The 12,794-nt window shown below is 35.8% G+C and overlaps 1 protein-coding gene across 2 annotated transcripts; it reads left to right on the forward strand.

The window, feature by feature from the left end:
* The first annotated feature begins 3,686 nt into the window (after positions 1–3,686).
* Positions 3,687–11,371, forward strand: LOC120623728 (adenosine deaminase-like protein). 2 transcript variants are annotated; one of them, XM_039889920.1, is made up of 7 exons: positions 3,688–3,956; positions 4,561–4,709; positions 4,951–5,139; positions 5,606–5,822; positions 6,585–6,741; positions 10,032–10,132; positions 11,171–11,371. In XM_039889920.1, the coding sequence occupies exons 1-7, from the start codon at positions 3,918–3,920 to the stop codon at positions 11,357–11,359; spliced, it is 1,041 nt and encodes a 346-aa protein (XP_039745854.1). In that variant the 5' UTR covers positions 3,688–3,917; the 3' UTR covers positions 11,360–11,371. The 2 variants fall into 2 exon arrangements, with proteins under 2 accessions (XP_039745855.1, XP_039745854.1); XM_039889921.1 differs by lacking the exon at positions 4,951–5,139 and having other exon boundaries at positions 3,687–3,956.
* The last annotated feature ends 1,423 nt before the right edge of the window (positions 11,372–12,794 follow it).

A 12,794-nucleotide genomic window follows, 5' to 3' on the forward strand; every position in this document is an offset into this window, starting at 1 on the left:
GAAAAATCTCGCACTCGGCACACAGGCTTTTAAAATACAGCGTGTCCCATAAATAAAGAAAATAATGGTTGAACTTGGCAAGACAGTTTACTTTTGTGAATATTTCGTTTCAAATACTTCTATTACTCACCTTTTAATTCTTTCCCAACTTTATTAGGACAAAAATTAAGTAATCGTGGAAAGAACGCTGTCAGTAATGCGTGCTTATACACACATGACCTCGCGCGCAGGTATAGTGTGATCAATTTCATAGCGTCGGTACAGCGGCAGGAGAATTTGGCATTTTACATTCTTTTATTTTTTTTGTAAGTTTAGCTTTTTATGTGAGTACTTCTTTGTTGAATAAATTGTTTTTCTTTTTTATTTGTATGGTAAATCTTAATATATATAAATCTCCTGTCACGATGTTTGTCCGCGATGGACTCCTAAACTACTTAACCGATTTTAAATTAAATTGGCACACCGTCAGCAGTCTGGTCCAACTTAAGAGATAGGATAGCTTAGATCTTTAATTATAGTCGCAATTTTATTTTATTGCAAATTATTTGTCTTTAATTAATTGACAGTCACATGTTATATGTATATATATATATATATATATATATATCTATATACTACTATACTCATTTAAGGCTTAGCGATACTGAATACTTTAAAAAAAACGCAGACGAAGTCGCGGGCAACAGCTAGTACGAATATAAATAAGAAAGCAAATTTGAAGAAAATTTTTAATGTAAAATGTGAGTATTTAAACGAAAATAAAATAGAAACTACTTTTCATCTCGATATGTTTTGGTTTCATTGACCTTCGCACGACAGAAGTGAAAACAACAACTGTATTTTAAAAATCTTTAATGCTTATAGTATTTTTCAATATAAAATATTAGCACGATAAACGCACGATAAACTACACATGCTAACCTCACAATGTAAACCAAATAATAGATAAAATATTTATTTATTACGTACCAATAATAACTATTTAATTACCAGAGACCGATTTTTTAATTTTTGGGTATTAGGTATGAATATTGAATATACTAAACAGAGCGCCGCGCCGCCGTCAGCGACACTCGGTACACTCGGCGGTTCCGAGTTCACTCGATGGAGCCTTTCACCTCAGAGCGTGACGGTTCAGCCTAACTTACTACGTATGGAAAAATCTATGTGCGGTGCGCTAAAAGAAGTTTTAGTTGTATATAACATAAATTATAAATAAATATTATTTCACTTAAATATTATTTATAGCTTCTTCATCTGAGGTTCTTCTTCTTCTTTTTCCTGGACTTGTCTCCGTACTTGGTCAGCCGGAACCTTCCGTTTTACATAGTGCCACTGGTACAGCTCCCCGCTGCGTAACTCCAGAAGCTTATAAGGCGGCCCAGGTCGCCAAGTGCTTCAGGGAGTGATGCTGGGAAGCCAATCTGGCACGTTGCTCTGCTACTCATCACAGCATTACGTGTGTCGGTGTTTCATCTACAGTTTTTTATGTAGCCATGTTTTTTTATTCACTGAAATCAGGTAGGATCGGTTCTGGTCATACCTGACTTGGCCAGCCGCGCTAGTTCGTCGGCTGCGTCATTTCCCATGTTTCCGTTCATCCATCTCAGGGTTACTTTGTGTAATTTTGTTAGGGTTTGTAAGGCATTGTGATAGTCTAGTAAGATTTTTGTTGAAGTCGTGTATTTTGCAAGAGCTTTCAGTACTGCCTGGCTGTCATATGTTGATGTTGAAACCTGTTACCTTCCTGTTAAACATAGCTGTAGCCGCTATGTTTAACAGTTGTCCGTGTGTAGGGACAAACGTATTGCAGCGGTGTCAGTTTTGTTTCCTTCTACAGTTAGTTTATAGTTCCTGTCTAGCTCATATTGCTTCCGCGTTTTTTCACAGATCTACTCCAGTTGTGTATGTGACACTTTGTCATTTCTTTGGATAGTATTTTTGTGTGCCCCTTGTTTTGTTCTTCCACAGCCCATATGCCTAAGTCTGAGGGCTGCGAGTGTGGCTCTTTGATGTCTATGAAGGCACCGAGCGTCGTTAGTTTGTTTTCTAAGTTATTCTACCTACAACTGAGTGCAAAGCTGTTTCTGATGTATTGGTGTTTTAGTACTCCATCTTGGAGGTAACGATCTGATACTTTCTAAAGTTTTTAGCAGAAAAGACGTTAGGGGCTGATTGGTCTGAATGGTTGTGTGTAGTCAGTTTTACCTAGTTTGGGTAGAAATACTGCTTTTACATACGGTACTACTTACTACTTATATGGCTAAGCGGGCCTTGAAGATTTCTGCAAGCCAAAGTATTATGTGATCTTCTGCCCTTTGTAGAAGAGCGGGGAACATCTGGTCATTGCCCGCTGATTTAAATGGTTGGAAGGATTCGATTGCCCTTCGATTCCTTTCATGTGTTACTCTGTTGTTTGCTATTTACCAGTCGGCATCCGTGGGAGCTGAGATGTTTTCGTTTTTCCACTCGGGTTTGTCGACGATCTTGCATCCGGGAAAGTATGTTTCGATGAGAGTTTTCCTCACTTCATTGTCGTTTTTGGTGTACTGGCTACCATCTGGTATCTTTAGTAAAGCGATCATGCGAAAATTTTCTTTTGCTAGGATCTTTCTGATCCTGTCTCCGTTGTCAATTGTTTCTATGTTAGTGTAGAATTGACGCCAAGATCTGTCAGTTTTCTGCTTCACTGCTTTTTGTACTGGGCGTCTTTTAAACTGTCCCAGTCTCCTTTGTTTCTAGTGTTCCTTGCTCTGTTGAAGAGACGCCTTAACCTTTGTCTTTTTCTCTCTAGCTCTAGGCTCCACCAACTGTGTTTTGGTGCTTGTTATGATTTCTGTGTTTTTAGTGAGCACGCTTGTTCGTAGCATGCATATGGTGTCGTTCCCAGTTCTGGTTTTTTTTGTAACAAGTAACGAAGATCTGCTTTCGGATTTGGCTTTGTGTGTACTTGCTTCAGGTTGGGTCAGGTCTGATCTTGGTAACAGGGTTATGGCTACGCTTGGATACGGCTGGGTTACAGGTGCGTAGATTAAACGTTACGTCAAACGACGGAAGTATGTAGTTAGTATATCGGAATTGTCGGAATTTTTGTTTCTTTAAAGTTCTATCAAAAAGTCCGCGACAACACACGACTATTTTTTGAAGTCGACTCATTCGCGAACGAAGTCTTGCGGGTCCGCTAGTTGCCATCTATAGGCCTACTGGAATAAAGATATTTTTGACTTTGACTTTAATCTGTGGTTCAATCTCTAACGCGCAGGTATGGAGACGCGCAGGCGGCAGAGTATGGAGGGTAGAGGTAAGGAGAGTCATCTTATATGGGAGAAAAGTTGAAAAAGTGTCCAGTTGTATGCGCTAAATAACAGTTCATAAATCCTCCACAATGGCGCTGGTGGATGCACAGGGTATGGTACGAATGTAGCAATCGTAGATGAATTGAAGTATGCCGAGTTAAAAAATTTAATGTCATTATCGACTAAAGTAGTTAATTATTGAGAATTTCAACAACTTACGTTGTACAAAATATTGTGGTAAATATAACCTTACTTCCTTGTTTATTTTTCAAGCCCACTCTAACAATATTTATATTTGGCGCTTCTTTTAAGAGTTACCTTGATGCAAATATGGCGCCATCCTAATTTAATACATTTTGACGACACTTTTTCATATACACAGATGATCCTCCTTACCTCTACCCTCCATACGGCAGAGGTAGAGCCGGTGATCAATGAGCTGATAAGCCAAAGAAAAAGAAGAAATAAACAGTTTTTGTAATTATAAATATTCGTGTTTAAAATTTCGAATATTTTTTGTTGATCACAACGAATAAAATGTAATAATAGCTATTAAAATAAGTCTGTAAGCACAGCCAGCTGAAAAGAACATTCTATTGATCTATTTTCATAAGAACCATAATGGATCTGCAAACATTTTGTCAGGAACTGCCCAAATTGGTAAGAAATTTTTAGTGACTGGTACGATGGCTATAAGAAAGGCAAAATCTATCCAAATCTTTAAAAAACTTGTAAAATATCTCTATTTGTCTCCATCATCGGATGATAATTTATTTCTCTTTATCATTTTTACTATTTATGTTTGGGATAACTATTTATTTTATTTATTTGGTTTCATATTTAATTTATTATATTATTTTTAAATAAATATCATTTTTATATATTATATTTATATTGGTAGTTAATTATTTATTTATTTTACAACAAATTTATTTATTTGTCTGTAGTTACAAATATTGTTTTATGTACATATATTAAAAAATAGTTATTTAGGTAAAGAAATATTTTTTTATGAGTATATGTATATATGCACCTGCTAACTATTTTCTGTATTTGTTTTCTTTACCGTTTGTTAAAAGAAATTGCTATGCTATGCCTGGAAGAAATTGCTATGAAGCAATAAGGCTGCCAAATTGTATATGTTGTTTTGTTATACTTTTCTATTTTTATGTTCTTTTTGTGATGTGTTATAAGAGTATATTCATTCATTTATTCATGCATACAATTAACTTCAAGAGAATAATAAATAATACTTCTTTTCCAGGAGCTACATGCTCATTTAAATGGCTCATTGAGTCGCTCCACAATGACCTTCATAAAACGATTTCTAGCTCTTACTGGAATGGCTGATGAATCTGATGTTTTCTTAGATGAATTCCAAGTAGGTCCTAGTGATACGAAGAACTTGTCCGAGTGAGTTCACTATGTTTTTCTATAGGATATAATTGTCTGGAAGTCGTCGAATTAGTTGACTACCTCCCTTGTGCAATGGTGAGCCCATGGCTACAAGTGCCCAATTTGTATGTGGAATTGTTTCTGGATGGGCCCAGTGAAAGCCTTTGGCTGTTCGTAGTTCATAGATTTAAAAGATTAGACATACTTAATTTTTGCTTTTATTAGATAGCTATCATATGATGTTAATATTGTTCCACAGCTGTTTTCAAGTTTTCGATATTGCACATAAACTTACAATTACAAAAGAGACACTGACTATGGCCACTGCATTAACACTTAGAGAGTTTGAGAGAGATGGATGCTGTTATATCGAATTACGCAGCACTCCTCGACAAACAGCACATTTGACTATCAGTGAATATATTGAAACTGTTGTTCAAAGTATGAAGTAAGTAAGAAGATACAATGTTTCAGTGCAAGTGTCATCACCTCATTGTAATTAATTTTCGGTAGTAGACTCACATATCAAGGGCCCTCTTAAACATACATATATTATTAATACATATACATGTATGACATGGGTACTGAAATACCTCTTATTAATTTGTGAATCTGAAATAATTATGATGGGCATTTTAAGATTACATTTTTGATGTTACCTTTTTTTTTTAGATAAATGCACATAGGGTCAGATAGATTAACAGCTTTAATATATTATGCAACTTATCAGGTATACCTGCATATTTTGAACCAGGTTTTTATTTGTGGTTTTATTTAATCTGTAATCCAAATGTGTTTTTGATAACCGGGTATGTGAAAAACTTAAACAAAACTGTCTATAATTGATAAAAACTTCTATTTTCTTTCACAATCATGAAATTAGTATAGATATTCAAAATTTATTTTATTTGCAGGAGCGCTAGAGAGCGAGGACTTATATGCTGTTTCATAATATCAATAAACAGAAATAGCTCTAAAGAAGATGCAGATGTAATAGTGGATCATGCGATTGAATATCACACTAAGTATCCTGATATTGTAGTTGGCGTTGAGTTGAGTGGAAATCCTGCTGTTGGAATGTTCCAAGATTTTGTCCCTGCATTAGATAAAGCAAGAAAAGCTGGATTAAAAGTATAGCTTCTTCAATTACTCCTATCGTTAATATTATTATTATTATATAATAGACTAAGCAGCTTTCGCTGATCTTGTTCTTTATGTTGATGTTATACCTATATTTTGTAATGAGCAACTCTAGAAGATCTTTTTCTTTTTCTGATTTCTAGAAAACACTTTATATGTACAAATGCTTATTTAAACCACATAGCACACTTCTCATTTAATAAATCACCATCAATAAAAATAGTATTAATTAGGTGAGAGCTTGAAAAAATAGTTGGGATTTGTCATACGAATTTTAATGGCACATTGGCATTTTGTATAACCTAAGATATCTTGGCAAAGTCTGGACAGGTGAACAGAAGTTCATAAGTCAAAAATATCTTTATTCAAGTAGGCCCATAGGTACGTACATAAGAATTACACAGTAGTGAGATGATGGCGATAAACACATTCGTAAACTTAAAACTAAAGCTACGAGGGTTCCAAACACGTCCTGGTCTAAGAAGACATCAACAAACTTAGCTGGGTGTTTTTTTTTATCACCATCTCACAATGTCATTTAAAATTATTAGGAGAGCAACCTGGTTAGAGCAATAATTCACACCATTCCATTCCATTTCCATTCACTATAATAGGACTTTTCTATAAGCTTATGTTAAATACAAACTGAACTTTTTAAGAGACATCTCCAAGATGTCAATGGGTAATTTATTGTAGAATTGTATGCAATTGTACACAGAAACCTATTTTTGGATGCTTTACCTATTGTTTTAGATAACACTACACTGTGGAGAAATATGCAATACACAAGAAGTAATTGAAATGATAAATTTTAAGCCAGAACGAATTGGCCATGGTATTTATATACATCCTAAATTTGGTGGTAACGATACAACATGGGATTTACTGCGCAACTCACGTATACCTGTTGGTAAGTTTATTACTACAACTCACTATTTTTGTTTAAGTTGGAGGCTTCAAATTAGGCCAGTTTCGAACCAGGACTGTGTTTAGTAATAGTAGGGCTTTCTGTGTCACAGAACTACCGTCATGCTTTGCGTCACGTTGCAAGATGTGTTCCTGGCATGTCAAACTTAACAAATAAAAAAAACGTGTATTATTATTACCCATTTCTTGTAAAGGCGAATGTACGTAAGAAGCATTACTGCTGCTATTATTTTTATTTTAGATATAAATCAAAGCAATAAAGGGTTTCACTAACAAGTGTATCAGTGAATTTCTAATGAATGTTTTGTCTATTTGCATTTATTTATTGTGCCTCTACAAGTAAGCCTCTGACTTACTCCAACACTGCAGCGCATAGGAAGGCAAAACCGTTCCGTGGCATGTTTTCGTCGGTAGGGTAGGAACTAGCCATGGCTGCTAGCAGTGGTGTGCACTTCATACATGCACAAAAGCACTGCCTACCCTAAAAAAATTTATAACTAGTATAGGAGGAGAATTTTTGCCGTTTTATGTAATTTTCCTGCTGTATGCATACCCTGGTAAGAAACCCAGTGCACGCCACAGGCTGCTAGGCACTAAACCCAACCAGAGAAATTTCCGCATATGAATCCTGCTCCCATTTGGACCCAAATATAAACTGAAATAACATCATTCATGTAACTATCGAAGGCTACTTAGACATTTTGACAACAAAAACCTAAAAATCCCTATGCCTACTTCCCTACTAATATTATAAATATGAATGTAAGTTTGTTTGTTACGCTTTTACGCAAAAAAAACTAAACCGATCATCACGAAACTTTGTACACATATTCCTGAAGGTATTAGAAGTAATATAAGATGCTTTTAGTCCGAAATTAAGCTCAGTTCTCTCGGGAGAGACGAAAGTATTTGACGATTTTACACCAGGCTTAGCTATCCTGAGTACATAAAGTGCTGCCACATTTATGAGGCACATGTCTTTCGAAAAACAAAAACATAAGCGGACGAAGTCGCGGGAAACAGCTAGTATAAAATAAAACTTCGATAATGTATTTAAAAAACACCTTCCTCAAATGGGCCCAATGGGCTTATATATATTTTTCGATGCGCAAAGTATGATTTGCAATGATGCAAAATGATTTTGATCTAGTTTTGATTCATTAATACGCTGCCAAGGTGCTGTCGTGTGACATAATACGCAACGAAGCTGGCTTGGTACTACTGTGGAAAGTGACCAACTCCATCTAGACGCATTCTATTGTGCCTTTTAATGCCTAGGGTCCTGAAATAATAGCGAGCCATACTTAGACTAAATTGGAGCTGGTCCATTTTGTGTTCGACATACAAGACGTGGAGACGCCATGCATTAAGCAACAGCTAAATTGAATTGTGATATATTTTGTGAGTTTTTAAATGAAACAGGATGTAATACGTTTTTTCCTTTCGATGTGACAGTAAAAGAGTGACGAATTTTTTTTTCACGCTTTTTAGTGGATAGGTTTTTCAATCATATCTAAGCTATAATAGCCGAATATGAACTGCTAATAACCTTAAACGAATTATTGCCTCCTCCTCCTTCCTCAATTCCTCTAGGATCCCTTCAACAGATCTTGAGATCTTCAGAGACCTGATGAAATTGGAAGTATTTAGAAAATACCGTAATGGTGATATATTACGTCAGTGGGTACAATGTTTTTTTATCTATTGCACTATTTATAAATCCTGCAGGATTATAAAGTTGTTTAGATGGGCTTAGCAACAAGCAAATGTATACCATTACCAAGACGTGATACTTCACTACAAGTAACTAAAATCCAATTGTTATCATCCATATAATCCGCAAGTGCAAAAAATAAAAGCGTGAAACATAAGATACAGGATTTCCTAGTCAAGGGAAACGGGGGGAAGGTTCCAAAGATATATTCTACTGTTTTTAAAAAAAAAATATTTTCCATTTTCTATAAGTGGCTTCTACTTCATCGATTTCTACAAATATCCTTAGATATACCCAAAGACTTATTTCTTGCATTGCAATATTGATAGGAATATAATCATGATTGTTTAAGAAGTTTTCAACAACATCATAATTTGGTACATTTTGTCTTCTGTTTATTAAAACTATACTTTCAGCAGTCACCACAATCTCCCGTAAATCGCACATTCCATTTCGCATTTCCGTTTTATATACATCTGGATCACAAATTTGAAGTTTTTGTAACGTACTTATTTTAAATACGATAGATTACAGTTATTAATGGTGGCACATCACTATTTGTTGGTAATGGGTATTTAAAAACACCTTACCAGTGATGCAAGCCGGTAATGTCAAGGGTCCAAAACGTGACTGACGTGACTTGGACATGGGTCAAACTTTTATAAGCATATAAAAGTTTGAGTTTATACTTATATAGGCCACAACGTACTCGTAGATCTCCACCGAGACCTCGATCTTCCCACCATAGCCCAGTATTTTAAAAAAATATCAAAGACCTACTTTGAAAAAGCAGTCCGATCCCAACCCCCTAGTGGTCGAGGCGTCCACTTATACCCCCGCCCCCGACGTCGAGCCTAGGCAGCGACGTCCGAAACATGTCCTTTACGGCCATGACGATCAAATAACTACCGACAATGTTTCCCAACAGCACACAAACACACAACCAACACAGCGTCTTCACCGGCGAAGACGAGGGCCCCGATTTCTGACGTCATCCGGACGTGGATCCTTACCACGGTCACGGGGGCGTTCGGACTAAATAATGATTAGTCCAAAAGTCCACCAACACTCAGATTAACGTCGAACCGAGCCGAGGTCCGAGCCCTCGCAGGAGGCACCCTCGGGTCGACGTCTCCAACTCTCCCCCCGATGTCGTCGACCCCTGGGGCTCTTCTCATGGCGAGCTTTCGCGCTAGCCCCACTCCCCCGGTGACGCCGTAGCAACCCCTCAGGTGGTTATCGAAAATCTAAATTATATAGGCCACATGGAAGCCCACTGCTGAACTGAAGGCCTCTCCCAATGGAAGGATTTGCCCACAATCACCACGCTGGGCAGACAAGTTTGTGATCGCAGTAGATAGTAGTTGTGCGTTATATTCTATTTGTAGTATGAACATTATTTTTCAATGAGTTCAATCTTTTAGTAGGATTAGTAAATTTAAAAAAGTTTTTATCTAAGTTTGAACTGTCCTGCAAATGGTATTTTAGCTGTTGCTGTTAAAGTATCTCGAACAAAATAAACATAATTCAATTAGGTACATACATTTTTTGTTTTTCAGAAATATGTCTCACAAGTAATGTGAACACAAAATCAACGCCAGACTTTAACAGTCATCACTTCAAGGAGTTTTATAATGCTAACATTCCAGTTGTTTTATGTGTAAGTACATCAGTTAATATTGTAAAAAATACAGAATTTTATAAAGTGTAGTAAATTTATTATAACGTTATAAGATGATAGTCTAACTCTGCATCAGTGAAATCTTGTGTTAACCTTGGCCTTTACAGCATGTTCGCATAGTTTAATAAATAATGTCTATGAATAAGATTACGTTACATTAATAACATTACGTTACGACCCTAACTAAAGGCGAGTTAAAGCGCGGGGAAGAAGGGAAGTAAATGTAGAAAGACTGCTACATTCCTAACCTAAGCCCACGAATCCACATCAATGCAGTTTGCTGGGTCTAAGCCCCATAGCAAAATGGTCTGTAAATACAACAACAGGTTTTAAAGTAGGGCTATCGTTTTAACAATTGTCTCTGTTGAAAAGTTTTACCCTATTTTTTAAATTATTTGTTTACGGCCGAACAGGCAGGACTATAAACTTTTAGCAGCGGGTGCTCTCTATTTTTACTTGTCAGTTTTCATCAGTCCGGGTTATGGGTCTGTGGTTTTCACCTAAGAATAAAACGAAAATAAATATAGTACCACTATAGACACATCGCCATCTAGCCCCAACGTAAGCGGAGCTTGTGTTATCGGTACCTACGATCTTAGATGACTGATCAATATTTTTATGCTACATAGGTATACATACTTATAACATACAAATTAACACCGAGGCACTGAAGAAAAACATTCACCATCACACAAACATTTTCCAGTTGTGGTAATTGAACCTACAGGCTTAGAATCAGAGAGCAGGGTTAATGCCCACTGCGCCAACCGGCCGTCCTAATGTATCAAAACAATACCATAATATGTGAAATTGTTCCATTCATTACTGCAATGTACAAAACGAAACCCTCTTGCTTGTTCTGTTAAAAGTAACAAAAATTACAAATTGTTAGGACATTGACAGTTCATGTGTGTCAAACATGTAGTGCCCTCCAACTACTGTACAAAGTACAAACTAATAGACAGTAGTATTCTCCATTGGCATTTGGCACCATTATCTGTATTTTTTTTTTTGCAGACCGATGACAAAGGAGTGTTTTCAACATCGCTTTCCCAAGAGTACCATATATGTGGTGAAACATATGGAATTGAGCAATCCAAACTTGCCAGACTTAGCCTCAAGGCCTGTAATTACATATTTGCAGAAGATGTAAGGAAGATACTGACTGAGAAAATACTTAATTTTATCAATAAAAATGAATTGTAATTCTGAAACTTATATTACGAACTATTCATAATAATTATTGTATAATCCCTTTAATAATTATTTATTGCTGAGACATTTTTACAGTAGGTAACCATTTCTTTAGCTGATAATAGTAGATCAAGCAATCTGGAAACGTGGAATCTAAATAAACGGCTCAATAATATTGACTTGTGTATTGAAGTAATAAGAAAAAAAAATAATATCAAAAATATTGTCTATTGATGTTTACATTGTAGAAGACTCTTTTTCAATTCAACTGTAACTGGGTTTTACATCTTTTAATAATTAATATTTATTAATAATTAAACATGTATGTTTAAACATTAAATAATAAAAATTTAAAAACAATATAGAAAATATATTATTATAGTTTAAAGTCCTTAAACTGAGATCCTAAAAGAACATCAGGCACAATAGCACTTATTTCATGGGATAGAACGGAACTAATTTTTCTAGACGAAATAAAAGTTTTATACTACTGAGGTTTTTGAAGTTATACTTCAAAGTCAAAATCCAAAATTCAAAAATGTTTTATTCATGTAGGTTTCACCTTGACGGTGATAACTGCACTCGTTAACTTAAAACTAAAGCTAGGAGGGTTCGAATGCGCGCCCTGGTCTAAGAAGAGCCCTCAACGAACTTAACCAGGTTGAACTTCTTAAGCGGGTTTAGGAAAAAATCATGGGAGGTGAAATTATACGATGTAACGAAATTCGCGCGCACATGGTTACACGATTTCAACAGGATGACGGTAATAGCGAAACCGAGTGAGAGGGGAAAACATCGTCCGCCAGCTCACTATTTACGATGTGCGCACAGCGTCACAAAATATTAACACCCCGAAGTTAGCTATAGTCAACAATTTAGTTTTTCAAAAAAAAAGGTTTGACACTGGACACTTGATTTCCAAAGTCTGCGGGTTCATTCCGGTGGTTTAATTGATGCAATTGTACAAAAACTCAAATATTTCATCTTTGAGATTTTTCTTATAATGTTCAGTAAAACTTGGTGGTCCGAATATGAGAGAACTAGATATTGCGTTATAATAAAACTTTCAATGTATTAAATACCTTTTTTCCGTTGTTAGTGTCGTTTTATCTACTAACGTACAATAAGGCGTAAGATAAAATTTTTGAAAAGATTTTTATTTTGTTACGCCAAAGAAGTATAACTTCTAACGCGAGTACATAAATACACGTTTTTGAAGTTACACTTCTTGTAGCACGTTAGGGAAAAATGATGAGAGTACATTTTTACGATGCGCGCGCACACCGTCACAATAAACCGACACCGTGAAGTTAGCTATAAGGTTTGACAGTGTACACTTTCAATCTTTCAAAGTCTGCGGGCTCATTCTGGTAATTTGATTTATCAATTATACAAAAATCTTAAATTTTAACGTTGAGTGGAACTTGGTTGTCCGATAAAGAGTCTA

Source organism: Pararge aegeria, chromosome 5 (assembly GCF_905163445.1).
Source record: "Pararge aegeria chromosome 5, ilParAegt1.1, whole genome shotgun sequence".
NCBI lineage: Eukaryota > Metazoa > Arthropoda > Insecta > Lepidoptera > Nymphalidae > Pararge > Pararge aegeria.

Coding starts and splice junctions, on each gene's coding strand:
- LOC120623728 (XM_039889920.1), top strand. CDS start 3,918: ATGGATCTGCAAACATTTTGTCAGGAACTGCCCAAATTG. Junction 4,710..4,950: donor GATACGAAGAACTTGTCCGA/GTGAGTTCACTA, acceptor ATTGTTCCACAG/CTGTTTTCAAGTTTTCGATA. Junction 5,140..5,605: donor ACTGTTGTTCAAAGTATGAA/GTAAGTAAGAAG, acceptor TTTTATTTGCAG/GAGCGCTAGAGAGCGAGGAC.